The 25,652-nt window shown below is 42.2% G+C and overlaps 1 protein-coding gene across 1 annotated transcript in view; it reads right to left on the bottom strand.

Moving 5' to 3' along the window:
* Nucleotides 1-25,652, bottom strand: part of LOC108920233 (cysteine/serine-rich nuclear protein 3-like) — a 30,415-nt gene that overhangs the window by 2,633 nt on the left and 2,130 nt on the right. Inside the window, exons 3-5 of the mRNA XM_018728846.2 lie at nt 6,402-6,564; nt 926-1,185; nt 108-404 (exon numbers count right to left, since the gene is read on the bottom strand). Of these exons, the coding sequence (XP_018584362.1) occupies nt 108-404; nt 926-1,185; nt 6,402-6,549 (705 nt within the window). The 5' untranslated portion in view covers nt 6,550-6,564. The remainder of the gene's footprint in view (nt 1-107; nt 405-925; nt 1,186-6,401; nt 6,565-25,652) is intronic.

Raw genomic sequence — 25,652 nt, 5'->3', positions numbered from 1 at the left:
CCCAGCCTCATAAAGGGATAAATCATTGTAAGCTGCGCGGAATCAATGAATGAATGTAGTAATAATAATACCTGGTTTTAAAATTGTGGGAAAAATAACAGTACTACCTGACACTTGATGCCCGCCAGGCTGCAGGAGCAGGTCTCCGGGTCACAGAAGACCCTGCAGTCACAGCCGCAGTCCTCTCGGGACACGCGGATTGCCCGCAGCTCGTGCTTCTCCTCCACGTCGATCCTCTTGACTCCTGAGGCCCGCAACAGGGCCCTCCTCTTCTTGGTGGTGAGCGGCTGCAGGAAGAAGTACTCATCTACCTCCGTGTTGTCCAAGTCAATGTCGTCATCAGAGATGTCCTCCACAGTGAGCACGCTGGCCTCCTTTGACTCCACAGTACCATTCTTTGTCAGCTTAAAACACAGGGGATAACGGAGTCATTAATGAAGGAGTAAATAATGTCATGTAGAGTAACATCAATTATATTTAAACACATTTTAATGACCCTGTTAAACTCAAAAGACTACAAAGATCTGGTGTAATGGTTTCTGTTGCTGGTCAGACATCTGAAAAGATCACATCAAAATTCACATGTATCAAAACATTTTGGAGTGATATAATACAGTATGTCACTATACACCATAGTGTAGATGAGCACTTTAAAGAAATGTTTAAGAATAGTACAGCTGGGTCATTAATAAATGCACTGAACAACAGGACAGCTGGTAGTGTAGTTTTTACAGTTGCTGCCTTTGGACCTAAAGGTCTCTGCTTTGAACCTCACCTCTAGTTGCAATACCCTTGAGTAAGGTACTTACCCCGAAGTGCTCCAGTAAAATTACCCAGCTATATAAATAAGTAAATCATTTTAAGTTGCTTTGGAGAAAAGCATCATACATTTTGTAAATGTATGAGGCAGTACATCATTGCCCACCTTTAGCCTGATGGCGTTGAGCTTCTCCTCTTTCAGGTGGTCTCGGAGCATGTTCCGGTGAGAGCGCTCCTGCTCCAGGGCAAACTCACCCAAAGTGTACTGGCGCACCCTGCAATGGTGGCTTGACATGCCTAGGGTGCTGCCGCCCTGGCTGGGCACACTGGTAAAACCCTGGCGGCGGCTGAAGTAGTACACGGTTACGGTCTCAAACTGCACCTTTCTCGTCCTCGATCGCTTCTCCCCCTTCAGGATAGAGGTGGCTGAGCAACAAGAGGAACACGTTTCAATTCCCCACTCCAGTACTCAGCAAAACAAGAACACTGGTTTGATCCAACCGTGTCCCAAAACGATGACACACCCCCAAAATAAATAAGACCCATGGCAGTGTGGTGGGCAGCACTGGGGCTTCACAGCTCCTGGAACTATGGGCTGGAATGTGGGTTCAAACCTCTGTATGGAATTTGCATGTTCCCCATGTTCATGGGTTTCTTCTCACAGTGCATTTCAGGTGAATTTGTGGCTATGAATTGTCATCAGTGTGTATGTGTGACCCTAGGAATGCATCCCATCTGTTGGGTACCCTGCCCACTTTCCTTGTCGGCGCCAGCCCAGCGTGACCCTGCATTTAGCAAGTGATTATCAGTAATGGGGCGATGCACTTTTTCTATTTTTCTGTAACCTCAGCACTTTTGCAATATAAACTCTTTTTAAAATTGTTTTACCCATTACAACAGCACACATGATACAGGATTTCTTTCTGTTACTGTGATTCTGACACTGATGCACTGTAGTTTCTCAGCTGGTTACAGTTGCTACAGCTAGTACAGTTATGCAGTGAATGCGAGGCTCATTTCCAGCAAGACCTCAACAACACAATGGCTTGCCTCGTGGCGCCCTGGAGGTCCTATTATTAATGCTGCTACATTTGTCCTTACTTGTACTTGACCACTGAAACACTGGAAGAAGAAATGTTATCCCCACATCTGCTGCAGGACAACTAAAATCCATTTAAGCAGGCTTCCAGCAATGGGAGGTTTATTTTTGGTTGGTTCTAGAATGTTAGTGCCACATCACTTGAAAGGGAATGAGGGGGCGTGGCCAACACCTTCCCTGTATAATCCCACTTCTGGCCCTGATCCACTTCCCCAGCTCTGTCCTTGTCAGACTAACGTGGTGTGGTAACGTGGTGTCAATGGGAACCATCTGCTCTGCACAGCAGAAGCCACACCTGGTGCCACGAGGCAGGTGCTTTCCACTGTGAAAAGCACATACAAGGGATGTGAGCACTTGCGATAAAGTGTGTGAACAAATGTGTGGGGGAGAATTTAGGATGAATTTAAATATTTATTTGACCATTTTCTCCAAAGCAAATTACAGTGTTAAGCTCCTTACAATTATTTACCCAGCTGCATAATTTTACTGGAGCAACTGAAGGTAAGTACCTTACTCAAGGATATTACAGCTGGAGAGGAGATTCAAACCTATGACCCCTGGGTCCAAAGACATCAGCGCTAACCACTACACTACAAGCTGCCCACATTAAATCTAACTGAAAAGTGCTAATGAAATCAGAACATCAGATATGAAACAATGCATACCAAAAATGAAACATTTCATATAAAAGTTGAAAATATTCCATCATATTTGCATTTCCATATCGATATGGATTAAATGTGCCAAATGGTGATGCTACAGAGAGTCATAGTGCCCCCTACTGTCCAGACATGGTCATGGTTCCCACTACTGTACCTCTCATTGGTTGCACAGATTCAGGTCTATTCATGAATTTGCTTCATGTTTTTCTTGCTGGCGTCACAGAGACCAATTTTGGTGGAGAGTCATTTAACTATGGAGATGAGAGTGTGAGACGGGGAGCCCAAGAGAGGTAGAACATGTGATGGATTCAATGTGAGCCCTTCTATTTTACATAATTACACCTACTTGAAATCAACAAGAAAGGGCAAAAGGCATTTATCTACAGATATTACAACAGTCTGCATTGATCCATCCATCCATCTTCCTCTGCTTATCCGGGCAGGGGCAGTAGTCCAAACAGAGCCCCCCAGACTTCCCTCTCCTCGCACACCTCCTCCAGCTCCTCTGGGGGAACCCCAAGGCGTTCCCAGGCCAGCTGGGAGACGTAGTCTCTCCAACGTGTCCTGGGTCTGCCCCGAGGCCTCCTTCCAGTGGGACATGCCCGGAGCAGCTCCCCAGGGAGGCGTCCAGGAGGCATCCGGAACAGGTGCCTGAGCCACCTCAACTGGCTCCTCTCGATGCGGAGGAGAAGCGGCTCTACTCCGAGCTCCTCCCGGGTGACTGAGCTCCTCACCCTATCCCTAAGGGTGCGCCCAGCCACTCCGCAGAGGAAACTCATTTCTGCCGCTTGTATCCGCGATCTCATTCTTTCGGTCATGATCCAGAGTTCATGACCATAGGTGAGGGTAGGAACGTAGATCGACCAGTAAATTGAGAGCTTCGCCTTACGACTCAGCTCCTTCTTCACCACAACAGACCGGTACAATGACCACATTACTGCGGACGCCGCACCGATCCGTCTGTCAACCTGCCGCTCCATTTTTTAAACGAGCACTTTAAAGAAATGTTTAAGAATAGCACAGCTGGGTCATTAATAAATGCACTGAGTAACAGGACAGCTGGTAGTGTAGTTTTTACAGCTGCTGCCTTTGAACCTCACCTCCAGTTGCAGTACCCTTGAGTAAGGTACTTACTCCGAAGTGCTCCAGTAAAATTACCCAGCCCGAGGTTTGGGTCGGCCGGGCACTCAGCCCCGACCACCGCCCAAATCACAACGCACCGGCCCCTTACGGCCTCTCCGGCAGGTGGTGAGCCCACCGAAGAGCAGCTCCACGTCTTGGCTTCGGGCTGAGCCTGGCCAGGCCCCGTGGGCACAGACCTGGCCACCAGGCGCTCGCTTCCGAGTCCCCCCCCGAGGCCTGGCTCCAGGGTGGGGCCCCGGTGACCCCATACCGGGCGGGGTAAATGAGAACCTCGATTTAACGGTCATCATAACACTATTTTGAACCGCGCTTTGTCTCGTCTGTCACCCAGGACCTGTTTGCCATGGGAGACCCTACCAGGGGCATATAGCCCCAGGCAACATAGCTCCTGAGATCATTCAGGCACTCGAACCCCTCCACCACGTTAAGGTGGCGGTTCGAGGAGGGGCAGTCTGCACTGACTCATTTAAAAAAACTATATTGTTAACAATGAAAGTGGATATTTCTTCTTTGTTTCATTCAATGAACTGTTCTTCATGTCATTAGAGATTTATAATGTAACACAGGTTCCATATCATTCTGGGGTTCGCCAAGTCTACTTGAGACTTACATGTCTGCAGCTATGTCTCTTTCTCTTAATGTAATGCATAAATTGTACTTTCGCTGAGATGTACGTCGCTTTGGACAAAAGAGTCTGCTAAATGAATAAATGTAAATGTAAGTCTGAAATGACTTCATAGTGATTAAATACTTGCTCAATGGACATTGTAAATGTAATCTGAAATTAAAAAAAAAGTTCTCTCTCCACAACCTTCCACTTCCAAATGACATAACCAATAAACAACCAACGCTTGTCCCAAGCAGGGTCACGGCGAGCCAGAGCCTAACCCGGCAACACAGGATGCAGGGAACACACCCAGAGTGCGATGCTAGTCTGCTACAAGGCACCCCAAACAGGGCTTGAACCCCAGACCCACCACACAGCAGGCACTAGCCAAACCCGCTGCACCATCACACTGCCCCAATCAATGAACTGTTTTTGAAGAGGGAGAAAAAAAAAAAAAAAAAAAAAAAATATATATATATATATATATATATATACACACACACACACACACACACACACACACACACACACACACACAGTGTATATGTATGTGTGTGTGTGTGTGTGTGTGTGTATATGTGTAATATACATATTATATTTATATTTAATATCTTTCTCAGGCTTGGTCCTGATGTAGGGGTGCATTTGTTCCTCAGAACTGCTGAATCTCTTCTGGCATTTAAGAAGGACCTCTGAAGTAATTTCCTTCAGACCAATCTCCCTCCCAAGTTCATGACACGTTTGTAAGTTAATAATTCACAACCTGCTATTTTAAATCTCCCTATTCTCCCATTTGGATGTCATTTGTACAGAAGCTACTGGAGCACGTGCACTATGACACAAAGATGCTGTATTCCAGAAATTGTGGGTATGCATCCATGTCTTCTGTGGAGCCGTCTCTAAATAAACCTCCCAACAGGACCTTGGATCTGAACAAATGCAGGGAACTCCAGGAATAGCCACTCAAGGCTCTCGTTCCCAAACCCGAAGGCCCCCCACGGAGAAAGGCCGGTACTGACACAGCGAGAACCAGGCTTGGGGGGGGGGGGTGCTGCAAAGAGGGAACGTGTGATAAAAAGAGGCTTTGTTAACAAAGAGGAAAGACACTCGCCCCACACACCCAGGGGTGTTTAACAAGCAGAGAAAGAACAATTGGTTTACTGGACCGAGACAACCATCGAAAGGGCTGCTGCTTTTTTTAATCGCTGCTCCTTGTAGTGCAGGAGTTCGCTTCTGCTCCCCGTGCAAGTTCTGATGAAAGACAATTTGCAGCATTTGAAGGTGCTTTTCTCTTGGAATATGTGCAGGATGACTGCAGGACGGTATCACCAGCACACCTCCGGTATCATACTTTTCCTCTACACTGTATCTCCTAAAATAATGTAAATAGCTCCTTATTTTAATATATTTGTTAACAATGTAAAAATTATGCTGGTAGCATTGTCATTACAGCTGCTGTCTTTAGACCCAAAGGTCATAGGTCTGAATTCCACCTACAGTTGTACTACTTAGCCTAAACTGCTCCAGCAAAATTACCCAGCTGTATAAATAGGTAAATAACTGTATGTAAATTAAGATTAAAAATGACTGAAAAGAAATAATCGCTGGTCCCACAAAACCCTCTTCAACACCAGTTGTTCACGGATTCATCCCATAAAGGTGCAAAACTCACCAGGCATGAACTGTAAACACGGAGAAAGAAAATTGTATTCATCAGTGCCCCACTCCTACTCTCTTTGGGTCACTTGTACTGCCACCTACAGGCATGGCGAAGAAACACAGTTTGCGTTCTCTGCTTCACAAAATGGCATTTCAGAAAATAACAAAAAGGAAATGGAAACAGGACAAATGCTTGTATTTTTGAAAATACGTAACTTGATTCTTTGTAAGATGAAGAGTCTCTTTAACAGGAGAGCTCTGCACTGAGCGTTATTCAGGGATGTGTCTCCATACTTCTGAGATTCTTTACTGTTCAGAGAAAATATTAAGAAATATTTTTCCACTTTGCACCCTGGCTCACTGTAGTGGTGCTGATGTCAGCATAAATGTGACGTCCATGTGGATACAGGACATTCCTGTGGGAGTGGGAGCGATGGGTGGAGGGGATGTGCCAGGTGTCAGGATGACTTACGTGTAAAGTGGCCGGAGGTTGAGGGGTTGGCGCTGTCGCTGCTGTCCCCACTCTCGCTGCTCGAGACGTCATCCTCAGACTCCCGCAAGGAAGAACACGGCGAGGAGCCGTCAACCTCCTCAAACTTCCTCTTGAGAATCCCGCTCATGGTGACGCACTCCACCTGAGAGACAAAGGTGAGGAATACAGCACTCTGGTTTAGACTCTCTGCCTGCCGGAGCCCTCCACACACACACACACACACACACACACACACACACACACACCCCTGCTCCATTTCCGTCTTGCTTCAGACGTACTGATTGGCACGGCACAGAGACTCACAGGGGATGTAAAAACTGTTAATTGCAAACTGCCTTTCATTTCCTAGAAGAGGATCTGGTTTTACATATAATGATTTTCATACACACATATAAATATACTTTGATATATGCTCATCCGGAAAAAAAACATTAAAAATGTTCTTCGATGTATTTTAACTGAATAAACTGTGCAAAGCACAATTGGTGTTACACCTAAAACTGTAAATCATGAGCTGTATCCCATGATTGAAAACAGCCACTGGCTGCAAAATGTATTAATCTGAATATTATGGAAAAATCAGTCACAAATTTCAGTTGAAATATACACATACATGTTTTGCGTATTAGATCATTTTTGATATCCCCCCGCTGTACTTTACCAGGCAATAAAACACACACACACACACACACACACACACACACACACACAGAGACAACACGGACCCTTACGAGTATGTCGGGAAACACGGGGTGACCTTTGTCAACTGTACAGACAAATGGTGGGAGAAAGCACAGGCCTGGGGCAGCACACATACTGGGCAGCGGAGCAAACTCCAACCCTCTATACACCCCCAACAAGGCCACTTCATTGGAGATTTAGGGCACAGGCCCCACCCCCTGCCCCAGGGTCCGAAGGTTTATGGAAATGTTGTGTTTCCACAGCTTTCACATAAACCGCTCTCAGCTTTTCTAACACTCTCTTATGACCTGCAGTGCTGACTGAACGCAAGGGTCTTCCTCTGGATCGCCGGTAAAACCGGACAAACACCGCTAAGGGCCAGAAAATGCAATTCTAAAATGACCAAAAGGCCTCTACAATTAGGATGCCACGTGAAGAGGCTTTGAGGACACGTTCCTCAGTAACACTGGGATCACGTTAAAGTAATTGACTTTGGGGTCTAAATAGGACCTCTATACATTAATTTTTCTGAGACAGAACAGGTTCGATATTAAGGTCTTCTCGGCTTGTATAGCCATAACGTTTACAGCTCGGATAGCTGGTGACCCTGTGTAACTAACGTCAAAAATCTGTTGAATGAAATAAAGGATCATTGATATCTGTTTTCAAAGCCTTATCAGCTTTACTTCTGTAGTTGGTCCCACATTAATTTCTCATCAGAATTTGAATTACGCAAATTACACACACACATTCAGTAATGCAATGTTGAAAGGTATATAGATATGAATTCCTTATTTAGCTGATGACAACTCATATTATATAAACTTCTCTCATTTAAAAAGTAGGCCGTGTTTCAGGTAAGGTTAAGTAATATGATAAAAGATACTACAGGAGAAGTGGGCCTGGAACCTGGGACCTTCTTATTTCAAGGCTAGGGCTCTGAACATTACCACACCAGGTACTGACAAACGAACAGTTGTGCCTATATGTAGGACATGTTTTATACAGAAGGTGTGTTTGTGAGTGTGTGTGTATATATGTGTGTTTCTATATAAATCCACAGGTCACCATAACATTACCGTTGAAATCTGAATAAAGAATCTTACAGATCTGTACCTTTCTCACAGACATGAGTGGAGATAATGCCAGTAAGGATGACGACGGCTCTCCTCCAAGCACCAGTGTGTCAGAGTATGAGTGGCAGAATTGGAGCGGCTCGAAACGACGCCGCTGCTGCTGCTGCTATCTGGATGAGCAGCTCAACTGGCTGCCTTCATTCAGTGGCACGTTGTCTGAGCCGCCGCAACTTCCTGCCTATCAGCCCAGTACAGACACGGGCGTGGGTTTGGGGGTGTGCAGCAGGGTGCGCATGAACCACTCACTGCCAAGGGATGCCCAGGACCCCACTGATGATGATCATTTCTCCTGGTGCACTTTCCTCCCTCATTTCTGATGCACGCTCACCCGGGCCTTGAGAGGTCCTGATGGACTTCACCTGCCAATTGCCTGCACCCTGGGGCTACCAAGCTTAATGTGATGCCTTTGTTAGTTTAGCAGCAGGATTAATCTGCACTGCTTTTACTGCATCCTCTGATAACATGTGAGGAATGACACAGATTTCCCAGAAAGAACTTACATTTACAATTACATTTATTCATTTAGCAGACGCTTTTGTCCAAAGTGACATACATCTCAGCAAAAGTACAACTTAATGATCACTTAACGGCTAAGGTAAAAAGCATTTTGATATGTAAGAAGGACTGTAAAGCACCATTACAAACAACGGTATACAATATACACAGCACTTACGCAACCTCAGTCTTTTACAGCTCAGCCACACAGTACAGTAAACAGTGGAAATGATGACTCCGTCATACCGTACAGAAACTGAGGTTATTTTAATATTTACAAGATTTCCAATTTCACTGCCATCCAATGACTCACCTCTGACCTCCTCAATCTTCAGAGTCAATAAACACAAGCGTTCCTCCACCTTGGTTTCAAATTAATGGCTGAAACAACCAATGTAAATGAAACAAATGTTCGGATTATCTGTCAAACACAAAACACATCCACTTTTTTATACTCATCGTAATTACTTCGCCACCCTCGACCAGGAACCCATTCATGTTCTTGGGCCCCCAACAGATGCTGCCCCCAGCTCCCACACCTAGTGGTTTCCATGGAGATTCTACTATTCTTGCCCAATTAGTAATTTTACATCTGATACCAACTGTGTTCTTCCACACAAACCAAATGTATCTGACAGATTTGTAAAACAACATGCAAATACTATGGCCGCTTAATTTGCATAACATTCAAAAACACAAAGTTAAAATATTTTTGGTGGTGCTCAGTTTCTAAAGGTTATAATGTAAAATGAAGAAAATCAGCAATGGGAGAATTAGCTGTCATGGAAAGTGTCTGATATTTACAAGTTGATTAAATTCTGAATTTGGGTTATCACAGCTGTGAGGCTAATTTCTGCTTCTCACATACAGAGATCCAGGCATAATAATGTTTACTGCCCTCAGAGATGAATTACCACATTTGGAATGCTTTCTAACATCCCACTCATTTTAAAGGGATCGAACCTTCCTTTGGATATCTTTTGCACGCTTAAGGGTACCTGGTTTTGCTTTAGCCAGCTGCCCTTTTTCCTACATTTCCCACAATTGTCTGTAGACTCCATGCACCATGAACAAGCATGACATCATATACAGTCCAGAGGGAAAATAGAGCTGAACCCACCACTTTCATGCACTTGTTACTCATGAGTGTTGCCTTCACCGGTCACTCTGATGCGTGATATTCCTTCAAGTACCAGGACAGCGCTGCGTGGAGTAAGTCATCCTACAAAAGACCTGCAGTGGAGAAACCTCCCCGAAAAGGTCCTCCTCACATTGACTTTAGGCAAGAGAGTCTGAACAGAACTGGTGCATTCTTCCAGTTGGAGAAGACGCTGTGTTTCCAGCCAAACGAGGGACTCTCACACCAGACAAGAGCAGCTCAACCCCTCCAGACCTCAATGAGCCTTTGAGACAGGTCTGGAAGTAGACCCCTTGTCTCCCCAGTGACACCAGCAAACCCGGAACAACTTGCTTTAAAGCCCTTCTGCACAGTCAAAACGGAAGCCCCCAAAACACTCACGGCAAACACGTCTCCGACGGCAGGCTCTAAGTTCTCGGGACCTTTCTTGAAGTGGTTATGCAAATGAGCCAGAGTGTGCCACTGAAAATGGGAGGAAGCAGCACTCTGAATAGACGGCTGCTGTGATGCTGCAGTACACCGATGTAAGAGAAGCAGCAGTGCGGTACAGGAGGGAGGCACCCAGCCGAGGAGGGACTTCTGTTTTCCAGCACCTACTCCAGTGTTGGTAACATATGCTTTACAGTTTAATAACAGGAGGTCCTCCCTCTCCTTCTCTTGCCCCCCTCTTCTCTCTCCTCTCTCCCTGCACAAAGACTCATTAGCTGGTGCTGGAGTGGAGGCAGCCTGCGAGATCACATGGGTGGGATGTCGGAGAGAGCCAGGCGTACCGGCGCTCCTGCTGTCTGCAGATATTTATACCAACCGCGGCTGGAGAAAGGGAAGGGGGTAGGGGTGTGGGGGCGGGAGGCGTTAGCACTAGACCTAGCGGAGTAGCTCACTAAGAATCAAACACTCGCCATGCTTCATATGTCCTGAAAACTGCACTGGCAAGAGGTACATCTTCCCACTAAAGAGAATGGAAAAAGGACACCAAGCAGGGAATGCAGGTTCCCTCGTTTTATGCCCTGGTTTCCGTTTCCTGCATTAATGTAAACCAATCGGTGACAGCTGGGTTGAGGCATTTTCAAACAAGGGCCTTTATTACCCTCTCCTAACCAATCCAGGCTCACAAGAGTGTGATTCTGGTACTATTTTCATACCACGACATGTGATTCTCACGCTGCTCTTTTATGTTTCTTCTATATGCCATAGGCATCTAGGAGCCATATTAAAAAGGACGTGCTTGACTCATTCGCACCAAACAGCACCAGATAACACTGTTGCTTCTAAGAAAGAAGACTGTATAAATAATGAATTGATTGTTTTCGAAGCACTTCCTATCCCAGGAAAGCCTGCCGGCGGCGAGAAGTTCCAGCCGGCGGATTACTGACTGATGACATCATTCCAGCACGCGCACGGGGGATGAAACAACACTGGCAACAAGGCGCAGTCTCTCCAGCAGCACACGGTCATTCCAGCGATTTAGAGTCATCAGCAACGCTCAGCCGGAGGAGTAACGCTGCTTTAAATCACTATTGATCAGGGACTTACTGCACTGGCTGCCGTCTTAATGTAATCGACCTCCCAGCACAGCCGGTACGGAAGCGTCACGTCTGAGCTCTGTATGTGGGGCCTCATGAGCTAAGCTCATCCTCAGTTGAGTCAGAAGCTCTCAGGCATCCCTGGAACCTTTTGTACAGGTAGACACAGTTCACATGCTGCAGCCACAAGTGTATATTATCAAATGCTTTTAAGTGATAATGTTCATATGACACTGTGTGTGAACTAAAACGCAGTGATCTTACTTGTATAATTGGTATGTAACTTGGATCGTCATTCTTTAGAACACCACCAATGTATTAACACTTAGCATTACTTTAAACAATAGCATATTAACTCAAAAAGTCCTGTGACACTAATAGATTTGTGTGCAGAGATGAATGTCAGAGTTTCCTGAGTGGTGGTTTCAGTTTCTTGGTCCTGGGGCAAATGAGGGTCAGATCTACATTAATTAAACACAGGATACTTGGGGCCACTCAGAGGTGGCAGGCGAGGGTAGCAGGGGCCTTGCATCATCCATAAAGAACCTTTGGTTTCCAGGGGAAAGCAGCAACAAATAAAGGTTTAAGGAAGGTCTATGTATATTTATTAACAAGTTAAAGAAGTATAATGGTATGTTTGATACTTGGTTCACCAGCCTTTTTTTCTGTAGAGCATAGAAACCATTGATTAATGCAGAGGTTTCATGTGCTGTTTTTAATAACAGTTCTTTGATTACTTAATTAATTATACACAATGGAAAAATTTGAACAGCATATTGCAATATATGCTAGAATGTAATACAGACTTCCCTCACATAAGGTGTGTAATTCATTCCAGAAAATCTGTTTACATGATGACCTCTTGTAAGAGGTCAACCTCATAACAACCTCATAAGTACCATTCATTTAAATGGGAGAAATAAATTATGCTTTTTTTAAAAACAAAATAAAGGTTTAATAATATGGTATGTTTGATATATTTTCATCAAACATACCTTACTTTTAATACCTTACTATTTAATGTAAATTTATAAAAAAATTCTAAATCACCTCTAAAAACTATTATTTGAACATCCTTAAATCCAGGTGTAAGACCCCTATGGTCAAACTCACTTATACATATGCTGAATTAAAGAGAAATAGATGTATGTATATATATAGATGTATGTATGTATATATGATGTGTAATGCATTATCCATAACTGTAATCCTAATACTTTTCCCTTTATTCCCTGTGAAGCTATGGTGGTGGTGCACATGACCCTTAAGGCCTCAGGAAAGCATGAAAATACAATGCAGCGCAAAGTCGGATTTGTTTGATGCTCCATTCTAATGGTTTGATCAGTCTTTATTTCAAGTTTTCCTTTAGTGTTTTTTTGGGTTGTCTGACTACTTTGTATATGACCTCAATTTAACTGGTCTTGGCCACACAAATTTAAAAATGGACTCATTTCAAACTGTATATCTGATACCGAAACTATTCATAAGGCACAGTGACTAGAAAGTCCTTGTATTACAATAGCTCTTGAGCTTATTTTACAGGTCCATGTAATATCTGACATGTAGGACAACTCCAGTATGAAGTACAGCTAATTGTAGAAAGGAGGCAAAATAAGAACACATATTTCAATGAAATTCTAAATAATACATATTCACACTCAGCGTTCATGCTGTAAGAAGTTTATTATGATTTGTGATAAATGGTTCCTGGGTACTGAGTAAGCTGCTAAATTATTTCTGGCAGTATCAAATTAGTTCAGTGCAGTTGTTATGGACCAAAGCAGAGCAAAAACCTAGATGCACTGTAGCCCCCGTGACCAGGAGTGTAAACCTAGGGCTTAAATGAAGACTAATGCCTGTTGTTCAGTTAAAAATAAAGTGCTAGCACAACCACAGTGGCATTTTGACTCTGCCTGCACTACTATGCCACAAGAGGATGTTGATCAGCGTACTCAGTTGCTAGTGGATCATTGTTAACATGCAGTACTCCTGGGTTTTGGCCCTAGTAACTGGTATACTTTATATTCAATTTTCAAGAGGCTACCTGGCAACAGTCTTGACTTCCAAAACTCCAAGATGGTGAAATTCATCCTTTAATGAACCCATGAAAGCCAGATTCTGTCCTGTAGATGTTTGTGCCCTGATTCAGAGAGGCTGAATGTTGCGCAGCATGGTATTTTCGGGCGTAAAATTAAGGGTATTCACCCTGTGACAACTGTAATTACACCACTCACATGACACAGGTTAACGGTCTTTCACTGAACATTGTGATTCATCTCTGCTGTTATTGCAGCATATAACTGAACTTGTGACCTTTCAAACAATCGCATAGCCAAGCAGGTTATACATCACTTCTTACAGAAACATACAGATGGCTGATTTAGCTTGTCATTGGGTCTGGAGTTGGTCAGTCAGAACCAAAAGTCTGAAAATATAGCTGTCTTATAGGGTGCGTTTTAACCCGGCAAAACCTCTACACACCTTCTGTTATCTCATGAGGAAAGACCCTTCTTGATACAGAAATTGACATATTTGCTATAACAATGGCTTTTGTTATGTAATGTAGCCCCAACAATTCCACATCATTTGAATAGACAATGTAGGGTTATATTACACTTGCAAAAGAGGGGAAAAAATATTTTGTTTAAGAAAATTGCTTGTGACAGCATAAACTGGTTCCTTATTAAAGATGAAAATGGGTAACAGTGAGAAAAATATTTTCACACAGAGGCTGACATAAAGAAGGGAAAAAATAAGACAAATATCAATGAGCTGATAAATGCAATGATAATTTTGACAAATATCAAAGTTATGAGTATGTATGTATTATTATTATTGCTAATGTTTTCTGTGAAGTTTATATGCTAAGTAATTTACAATTTTTCCACTTGTTTACCCATCTAGGTAAATTTTACAGTATGGATTCAGGGTATGTACTTTGCTTAAGAGTACTACAGCTGGAGCATGGATTCAAACCTGGGTCCTCTGAGTGGAAGCTAACAGCTTTAACCACTTCTTTTGGTATTACAGGTTAATGTCTTGGAAGATAGTTGAAGATAATATATTGAGAAGATTTACTAAACATAAGTTCCTGATTCACATATACTGGTATAAGTGACATTGTACTTAAACCAGCTGGTTTACATGTTCGTACAAAATTCTTTAAAACTGATAATATAATAGCATTACATGAGCTGTTATTGTCTAACTGCGAATAACTGTCAGATAATGTAATACAAATATACGGACTGGATAGGAGATAAGGAAAGAAGCAAGTGTGAATGAGATATGTTGAGACCCTTCTTAATGGCAATTTCATTTTGTTAAAACTAACATGTCTAATAACTACATAAATATAAAATACCTGAACAAGAAAACATCTAGAATAACACACCAAATTTAACTGTGCTGGAAAGAATTCTACACTAGCAGGTTTTATATACTAGCACCTGGTGAGACCTCAAAGTAGCTAAACATGGCCTTCATGAAGAGCAGCATGGTGGCACAGCAAGTAGTGCTGCTGTCTCACAGGGCCTGGGTGGTGTGAGAAAATGTGGGTTTGAACCCTGCTCAGTCTCTGTGGAGTTTGTACGTTGTGCCTGTGTGGGTTTCCTCCCAAAGACATGCTGTTTCAGGTTCCCCCATAGCGTGTGAGTGACACAGAGAGTGTGTTCCACTGATGTATGGAGGAGTGACCCATTATTTAAGTAGTGTATCTAGCAATGTAAGTCACCTTGGAGAATAAGGTGTGTGGGCTGATAACACTACATAGAATACATTGGAAGTTGCGTTGGAGAGAAGTGTCTGCTAAGCAAGTAAATGTAATGAAGGTTAACCAATTATTGCTCCAGAAGGGGGGAGGGGGCGCAGTGGGTTGGACCAGATCCTGCTCTCTGGTGGGTCTGGGGTTTGAGTCCTGCTTGGGGTGCCTTGCGACGGACTGGTGTCACGTCCTGGGTGTGTCCCCTCCCCCTCCAGCCTTACATCCTGTGTTGCCAGGTTAGGCTCCGGCTCCCCGTAACCCCATATGGGACAAGTGGTTCAGACAATGTGTGTGTGTGTGTGTGTGTGTGCGCGTGTGCGCGCGCGCTCCAGAAGGTACCAATTGACCTGATGAGCTGCTGATAGTTAAACTAACACCGTTTTTGCTCTTGTGAATGCTGTGACATGCAGCTCCATACCTGATGTTCGTCATAGATGAGGCTTCTTCACAATATACAGAACAAAGAAGAATATTCTACAGCATAAAAAGTAGTATAATGCTGACTTTATTTTTTCAGTGTTTCTTGTAATGATGCATAAAATGCATGCATCACTGACACAAATAACTGAACATAAGTGAAAATTGTTTGAACAAAGTACATTTTTTAAAAGTTAATTTTATTTATTATTAACCCTCACAAGTGCCGTTGTCTGTGAATTGTCTCTATAAGCTCCAATTACAGACTTGATGAAAGAACAAGCAGACTTAAGATACCAAATTCTCGTGAGACTTTCCACAGACAAGTGTTGCATGTTGAGGTATTCCTTTTTATTTTATTTATTGTTATGTGTATATTTAATGAATGACCTTTTAGAAATATTTGTTAGATGCATAATTCGGTGTAGCACTGTCACTAAGAATGAACCGCATAGCATGTTATGCTGTAAGATGCAAGAACATCATTCACAACTACTGAGACATTTTACCCTCTTTTCTTTCTGAGAGATAAAAAAAATAGATAAGTGAAAGAAGTTCAGTAGCTTCCAGTTGCAGAGGCATGCCCATATGCAAATGTCTATGGAACTATAGATGAGTTCCATACATGGGTCCAACTCTCTTAGCTAGACCTGGAGATGTACCCTAGGAGCTGGTGTTCAGGGGGGTGTAACCCCTGGCCCACCTCAGTCACAGTCACCTCTCAGCAAGGCCTGTGGTGCTGTAACTATGTTACTCTGCTCACCATAACGGTCCACAGTGCCATCAGCCGCAGGGAGCAGATGGCAGGGCTGGTCTGCCAGCTTGTGGAGCGGGGTGGGGGTGGGGGTGGGAGGGCAGTGATCTCTGAGCTGACGGCAGTAATCAGATGGTAGATCAGTAAGGGTATCAAAAACTGCAGCAGTTTGCAGCCATGCTGGCAGTGAGAGCTTAACCTCACAAATGACTGGGGTCAGAAAGAGTTACTGCTGGAGAGCCTGGGAAACTGGGAGGTCTACCGTGGTTCCCGGGAGACACGAGGCTGGCTTAATAAAACAGTACATCTTCAGAGGACATCCAATAATCAGTGTAACCCGAGGAGAGGTCGACTGAACATTAACGCCGGCCAGATGTGTCCCATTTTCGTTACTGGAATTCGGAAGACAGTCGACCTAGTAAATTAACCAGGAAAAGCCACGACAGCTTTCTTCCCCCCTCAAAGGTCAGTGGCCAGCTCGTCTCCCCTGAACTCAACACTCCGTCCCTCTACTATGACTACGCTCGCAGTGACATGATTTATGCTGCACTTTCAATTCTAATGTCCCCGGGGGGGGGACACACCTTAATCCCTGTAGCAACAAAACATCACCAAATACATGGAAATAAATGTTGTGATGCTGTTTAAAGTATCTGGACATTAATGAATTTTCAGTTTATTTTTTAAAAACTCTCATTGAATTTTAAATTAAGCAAACACCCAGCTGTTCTGCATAACAGACACCATGGTAAATGATAATACATTTCAAACTTGAACGCTGGTCACACTCCTCAGAGGAAAACTGGGTTTTGTACTTTACTGTTCATTAAAGATAAATTAAGATGACATCACTTTAATTTAATCATTTCATTTGGCAGCAGTGATAACCTTGAAAGAAATTTCCTGTAATCTTTGTTTCATGATTCAGTCTGACATTTTCAGCCAGTGACATTTGTGTCTTCATGGCACTGCCCCTACCGAAGATAGCATCTTTTGCAACCCACCCCACTGACAAACAGTCTGTGTAGCAGCAGAGGTAAGTACTGAAGAGCTATGTTTAGTCCAGTACCTGAGAACATTTCAGGAGAGATTTTACTATGCAGAGCAGTTGACATTTTTCACCAAAGCAATTACTTAACCCATTTTTTTTTTTTGACAGCTGGCCAATTTAAGGGAGGTACTTTGCTCATGGCTACTACAGCTGGAGGTGGGATTCAAACCTATAACCTCTGAATCCAAAGGCCATAGCTCTTACCACTATACTACCAGCTCCTTTTACATCTCACTAACTACATTTGAGTTGGGGGGGCAGGGGGCAGGAGGTGAAAGAAAGGAGGGGGGGGAAAAAAAAAAAAAAAAAAAAAAAAAAAAAAAAAAAAACTTTCACTCTGTTACACTTCTGTCGGTCTCTTCTAATTACTTCAGAATTTTTCCACATTTGAACTTTCTCCCCTTAAAGGCAATCATGTCCCTTTTTTCAGAGTTTAGTGACTAATAGGAATTTACAGCTGACCAAGTGTATATTCAATTGGACCGTAAGTTTCAAAGTCCATTGCGATGAGAACCGTGGTCAGCGGATGACTGTGGTTACTGGCAGTAATTTGGTCCCTAATGCTGACACTGACCAGGCAATAACTGTACCCTATGATTTATACCATAATGACTACATTTCATGAGTTAATACTGAATTTCAAGCTGTTATCGTTGCTATTGGTACAGCACATTAAAGAAGTTAATTTGAATCAAATTAAGCTGAGTACTTTTTCAACCTGATATTTATTTTTGTCAAAATAAATTTCTTTTATTTTTTACTTGACTGCAGCTAAGGAGCCATGCGTCTTAAGCCTCAGGACAGATACACAGTAAAACAATTAGCACAAGTGAAAACTTGTCTAACAGTGTTTATACACTCATATACTGTACATGTAATAATGAATCACAGAATTCTTTCTTGACCTCCTTACTTACTCTTATTTTGTTCATACTAAGGAAACCAATAAGCAAGCTATTATCATCAAGCTCTTCCTGCGTACATGCAGTCATTGAGATCAACAACAGTGGGTTGTGTTGTGAGAGGCAGCTCTTTTAATGATGGTTGAGTGCTGTTTGTGACAAAACATCCTGAGCATAAAATAAACAGGCCGAAGATGTCAGTCAATGTTGCACAAAAGGATCTACTGAAAGCTTCCAATATATATGAATACTGTATGTGTTCTTGTAGTTACAATCAGTACTTTATCTCATGAAACTTTACATTGCCTCTAATTTGTACTCACTGGAGCTCTACAATGCTCGTATATTCTCTTGAAAACCACCGGTAACTCATTCTTCAACCCCACCTTTCAAAAATGCCCCAGAGCTGGGTAACATTACTGGATTAAAGAACATTGCTCAAGGATCCGAACCTGCAACCTTGGGGTCCAAAGGCACCAGCTCCAACCCCTACACTACCAGCAGCTTCTTTGTGTCGTGAGTGAATGCAAAATATGCTCTAAGTGCAATAATATAAAACCCTTCAGATGAAAATGCATTTAGCTTATACTGGGAAAACGATGTATTCATAATTATTTACAATCAGTGAGCTAATGCCTTTGTCCAAGGTGACCTACGGTGCCACATCTGTACACCACTTACAATTACTCACTTATACAGCTGAGTGTTTTACTGGTGCAATTCATCAAAACTACCTTGATCAAGGGTATGACTAAGAAAAGGGGAATCCAACGGTAGTCTTGCAGAAGGAAGGGAGTGGAGACACTACTAAAGCGAAGACGTTTCTTTGAAAGACCTGTGCAATGCACTCCAACAGACGCATGCAAATGGTCCAAGAAACAAGAGAGGATGTTAGAGACCGTTGTACGTGTATGTTCAAAATATTACTTCATATCTCTTCAATTGGCTCATTCTAAGAATTGTCTGAGCAAGAAGAATAACCTGCTTATCAAATGCAGTCTCAAAATGTCAGAAGTCCCATTAGAAGCAGGAACACAGTAAGGCAGCATTTATCTCAGGATGTGAGCATGCAAAGAGTACGTCAGGAAGCATGGCAGGGACACGCCTTGTCCACGAGACCCCTAGAAGAGGCCTCCCTACAACTCTGTTCCTCTATGAACGTGCCGCTGGCCCCAGGTGCGAACACCTTGGCGCACACAACGGGAGGGAGCGGGACACTGTTAGAACCCCATGTGCGGCGGATGACACAGTGAGCACTAACCCTATTGATCCACTGTGAGAAGAGCACATTTGTATGAGACACTACCCATGCATGACTGCACTCTCCTTCCTGGTGGAGGCGGAAGATTTGTTTGGAACGGTTCAGACTCCATATAAAATTTCCTCTAAGATCATATTAAAACCTCACATTTGAATGCACCAAAGTAATGTCTCAAAAATAAATTTTTGGTATAAGATTGCCCAAAATGAACTAAAAACATCAGATTTCTTCTCCGCTTTACTTTGAAGAAACCATAAAATTTAAAAAAGAAATCAAACTTGCAATGGCATTTCATTGTTTAAATTGCATGAAAATATGCTTCAAATACTTAAATATTTTGCCATAACAAAATCCTGTGATTGTGAAGCTTTCATTTTAATTTACTCAACATTTTCAATTGAACCCTGTCAGTACATCTCAAAAGCACATTTTCATTTAATATTTTGGAGGAGCAAATAGGGCTAAACTGAGGGGTCTTCTGTGTAATTTCCTGTGTCTTTTTGTCATTTGCTAATTCAGTTTCATGAACGGAAGTCCTAGACGTGTATCCTAATTGGAGAAGAGGAATGCCTTGAGGAGAGAAGCTCTGCCGGCCAACCTCAGCTCTCGTCTCCCTCCGGCTGATTCCACTCACGTAGCAGCATAATCAGGCTCTTTCACCTAGGTGTCAATCACAATGATTACCTGAATTATTCATAAAAAGTATATTTTATTTATGACTGCCGGTTCTCAAGACTCCGAAAAAAGTTATGAAAACCCCAGCGCCGACAGAATCAGAACTGTGACAAAGAGCGGTTTTATTTTATTTTTCCCCACACAAGGCACGAATCGGGTCGGATCTTTGTGAAGGATCTTATTATGCACATGCTTTTCTGTTAAGATTTTATGCAAAATATAAACTTTGATAGCATGTCACATTTCTTCCAGCATGCTGAATCTGTGCTCCATGAAGAAAGCTGAAACAACGTTATGGTACTTTGCTGAGCTTCACTCCCCTGCCTTAGTTCCCTCCAAGGTTGTTTGTTGACCCCAGAAATGGGCAAAGGGGACAGTGACTCAAGAAAACACAAAGCCTGTGCCCAAGGAATGGAAAAGGCGAGCACAGAACAAGGACACGGAGGGACTAAAATTAGACACCGAGAACATGTTCACGCCATGAAAATATGACTCAACGTGCATTCGAGTTCACTGCCATTGTATTAGTAATAAAAAGCAGCTGCGCTCCACCAAGGCTGACGGCTCATCCACTGCTCACGCATCACGTCTCTTAGCGATTGCGTGCCACAGAATCCTTTCCCTGCTAAACAGAAGCCTGCGACAAAACATATAGACAGTGGAAAGCACTGGAAGCAACATCCACGAAAGCAAAACATGAATACCAAACTATTAAAAGTTTGCTTCACAAGTTTACCAGCTATTTAATCAATCACTTAATTGGCCTAAAGAAGAATTCTTAGATTTACACTCTATTAAGGTCCTAATAATGTGGACCATTAGGTCATGATTTTAGTGTGTAAAAATAGTACTTGTATATGGTTTTGCCCCCTTACAATTTTAAGATTGACTGCAAACATGTCTTCTCCATTCAAATTTCCAGAAAAAAGAAAAATGATCATTTCCAGCATTTGTTTTTTTTTTTTTTTTTTTAGAAATGTGTCACATTATTTAAGTGTATAAATGTTGCATTCCTTAGAGATAATACCATGATTTCACGGTACAATGAAAGACAATCACCCAACTACAAATATATTTATACGCTGTTCCATTTCTTTTACTCCTGTGCTGATAACCATGTTGAAATGTATTCTGCAACAGTAGCTCCCTCACCAGTTTTCCCACATTTAAACTGGTTGCCATAGAGATGACAGGAATTAAAAAAAACTCTGACATTGCATGATGGGAAAAATCTACTGAGAATTCTTTCAGTGGAAAATAACTGCTGAGATGATAAACCTAAAACCTTTCTAATAAAATACTACTATTGATATTTTTCTCAAAACGAATGCTAACAAGAGCAGTTTAATTTGATTTGAAATAATTTACTGCTCTTACAATATGCCAATATGTTAAACATTAAAACGGGTGTCTGCTTAAAAGCCAAATCAATGTGAGTGCTTCTTGTTATGACAGAAATAATGGCAAATCAGTATAGTATCAATATTTAGCAATGTAAAATATCTGTGGTACTCTATAATTGCCTTCATACATCATTAATGGATTTTTCAAACACATGAAAACTTGCAAGAGATAAGAGTTCTGTGTCACAAAGGTATAACATACTGTACATAACAAATGTAGTAAAAGCTTTTCAGTTGAACCAAAAATTACATTTATCTGAGGCTTTTTTTCAAAGAAACTGAGATCGTTAAACTACTATTTACAGAGCTGGGAAATCTTACGGGAGCAACACTGGGTAACTATTTTGCTTAGGGTACTACAACTAGAGGTTGGATTTAAACCTATAACCTTTGGATACAAAGGTAGAAGTGCTGACCACTACACTACTAGCTGAGCTCACCCCATATGTAAAAGTATTATCTAATTGATAGTGGTTTTTTTTTTTTTAAAACCAAAAGCCTTAAAATGTTCTGAATTTGACAACTAGACTATAACCATTTCCAGTTCTGATAACATACAGTCCCATTAATTTCATAAGCATCAATCCCTCCGACACCAACCTTCTGAATAGCGAACATACATCTGATTCTTAAGTCTGATGTTCAGACTAAATTTACCTCGAAACAACTTTCGTCTTGCACTTGAGACAGACTGAAAAAGAAATTTTTGCTTGACACCTCAGTAGCACAGGTACTAAAACATGTTGTGAATTTCCTTCTATTATACAGTACAGGTTTTCATCATTCCATCAATTTCCATCATTCTGTAAATACAGAAGGGGGAGGGGAATAAAGTGGACCCCCAAAAGTTTACAGATATATTGGATTAAAGGTTTTGAGAGAGATTAAAAAGAAGTTTGTTTACTTTAGAATGCACAAAATTCATGTCTTTCTTAAATGAAGAACACAAAGACAAGGAAAGCTGGTGATGTAGGTGTCAGAGCTGCTAGCTTTGAAAGCAAAGGTTACAGATTCAAATCCCATATCTGAGCTGTACCCTTGAACAGAACTGTATTGAATTACCCTTGAATAGGAAACTGCAGTTCAGTATGAACACTTATGGTCTTCTTCAGAAGGTATTTTGGGGCAGATTATCATAAACTATTGACTGGGGGAAAGTATGACAATGTGCAGCAGTGTGACCACCAAAACTGAAGACACATGTAATAAAATGGATCAATATAATTCATGTGCTGGGTCTCATACTTGAGACCTGCCTGCATTTCTAAAGCCAGATCCCATCCCTCTAATGCCCCAGTTTCTTAAGATAAATGGTCACAAAATTAGCACTGAAACCACCTCCAGCAACTGGAACAAATTTCACTGCAGCCTTTTCTACTTTAAAAATGAGTCTCCATGTACTGTGATGCATTCAAATAAGGAATCCACAATCAGGTGTCCGCAAACTCTCTCCTTATGACATGCATTAGAATATTGTATAACTGTCTATTCAGTATGGTAACACAGAATTGATCCTGCAGTTCTTACCACAAAAACACCGATCCTAGATCTTCACAAAAAAAAAAAAAAGTGCAGGTTATCAATATTTTATTGCCAATAGGAGAAAGTTATATTGAGGATATACTGGAGGGAAGAAAAACGCAAAAATCGTAAATGACAATGATATTTATCCATGGATAAGGTTATTTTATTAGCTAACAGCAGATGTTCAGTGAAAAGTGTCCTGTGTCAGTTTTACCTTGCTGGTCTATATCACAACCTTATAAGTCCAGCCTATCAATTGCTTATAAAAAGAAGCATGTTTGCTCCTCAGGGTGAACATGCAATAAGCTGGAGACAGACAGAACATTCCTAGCAGCCGCCATGGCAACGTGCCGAGCTGGGGGGCAGGGGGGGGGGGTTGGTGAGTGAGGAGAGGCAGCCTGGGAGAAAGGAGGAGGCTGAAACAGTAACCATGTAACTTGAGCTCTGCCACTGCTACATTATAAGCATTTTAGGGACCCTGTCTCTGAGCTTCAATAAGCATCTGACAAGCATTAGCATTAAATTTTTAACTAAATGTGCATTGATTTATACTGAATTGTGGTTGGGGATCCTGAACAGTGTTTAAGAAGTACAAATCATCCTCCTCAAAAGCGAGGCTCGCCATGTTTTGGTCACTAGTTCGCCCTACATTTCAAAGGGAAACATTTATGTTGGAAAATATCTTGAATTAGAAATTTAAGAGTTAATCATACATTCTGACAGTTTCTGGCAATGGCACAGAAAATGTGCAGAAATGTGACATTTGCATGGTGATTTTGTTCTTCTACCTTTAATGAAAAACAGAGTCAAAGGTCCACTATCCTGCTCCTTCTTCCCACGGGACCTTTTTGGCTGTAGGAGAGCACCATCTGAACGGCCCAATTCGGCATCTCATGCTGGAGCGCGGAGATTCCCTGCTGACCATTAAAGCCATACTGCTTTAGGGTTACGACTGTGGGTTGAAATCTGCTCCTTTCTCAGCTGTGGAGGCCCAAACACAACTGACTGTGATATATAAACCTCTGGGAAAATACTGCGTATCTGTTCAAAACCCGTACACACATTCTTCCCCCTGTGCAGTTTTCAAACACTCATGCTACTGCCTTCACTGTGAATCTTTACTGCCACACTTGTGGTATTATAAAGCCTCAGCCATCTGCGCTGTGTTAGAACAATGTAATTAACACACACCCATTCAGATTACCTCGTTTAATGACCCTTACCTGCGCACCAGAAATAGAGTGGGTATTTTAATTTCAGGTACTTCATAAGTACAGATGAAGTTATCCATTTATGGCTGCTATTTGTCGGTGGATTAAACAAAACTGAATGGTGCAGACAGTAGGTAGCACAGTGATGGGGTGAGAGACATCTTCCTTTAACCAGGAGATTGCTAGTTCAGGTCCCAGAGAGACATTGCTGTTTCAGCACTTGCCATGAATTGCCTCAGTGAAATACTGAGATACACAAATAGGTAAAATTGTAACTGGCAGTAGGGTTGGTTAAGAAACAAAATTAATACTTCAAAAGCAAAAATAATTTGTTTAAATTACATAGTTTTTTTCCACTCAACTGTGTGGCTATGTGGATTATTGAAAACAGGTGGCATTGGTGAAAAACACTTCTGTTGACATGACAAAAAAAGGGAGCCAAACAGACATGAAAGGTAACTCGTAGCGTAGTGGTTTGAGCTACTGTCTTTGGACCTAAACATTGTGGGTTCAAATCCAACCTAGTGCTGTAGTACCCTTGAGCAAAGTACTTACACAAAATTGCTCCAGTAAATTTACCTGGCAGTAAAAATCAGTAAATAATTCTAAGTTGCTTTGAAGAAAAGTGTCTGATAAGCATAATTCACATAGGGGCTATGTTCTGGGCATTTATGTCCACTACCTTTCACTATACTCCTGGGTCCCAGCATTATCACTCACTATAGCTCCCACAGTTAATTCAGAGGTCATTGCTATAAATGAGAAGGAATTTAATGGTTAAAGATTCATCAGCAGCAGACACAAATGAGCTTCCACCGCCCAGCACTGGTACACACTGACATGCCCTCTGCCAGTAACCCTGTGCTTTTAAAAAAACCAAGAAGCAGCTCAACTCTTAGACATGTATTCCTGTAATTAACCGATCCATGTAATTTTGTATTAGCTGGGCTTTGCTGCTTTATGAATCATTGCTGGCATAAATTAATAAAACAATAATGACACAGAGCAGCTCCCTTGGAACGGATGATCCAATTCCTACTTTTGGAGCAGGATAAGGGACGTGACAGTGACAGACCCATACTCTGCTGGGATACTGTGTTTACAGGGTGCTCCTACACCAGTAGTCAAATCCCATCTGAATTCTGGCTTTAGACTTGCACTTTCACCCAGAGAAGATTAAAATGGATCCAGGTTTTCTTCAGTGCGAGGAGAGATGCGGTGCCCACTGGACCAAACTATCCACCAAAATGGGGTGACCAACTTCACCTTGAACACACACCCTATCAACGCACTGCT

Source organism: Scleropages formosus, chromosome 21 (genome assembly GCF_900964775.1).
Source record: "Scleropages formosus chromosome 21, fSclFor1.1, whole genome shotgun sequence".
In the NCBI taxonomy this organism is placed as follows: Eukaryota; Metazoa; Chordata; class Actinopteri; order Osteoglossiformes; family Osteoglossidae; genus Scleropages; species Scleropages formosus.
The sequence above is the reverse complement of the archived record's forward strand: the minus strand, read 5'-3'. Positions and strand labels throughout refer to the sequence as shown.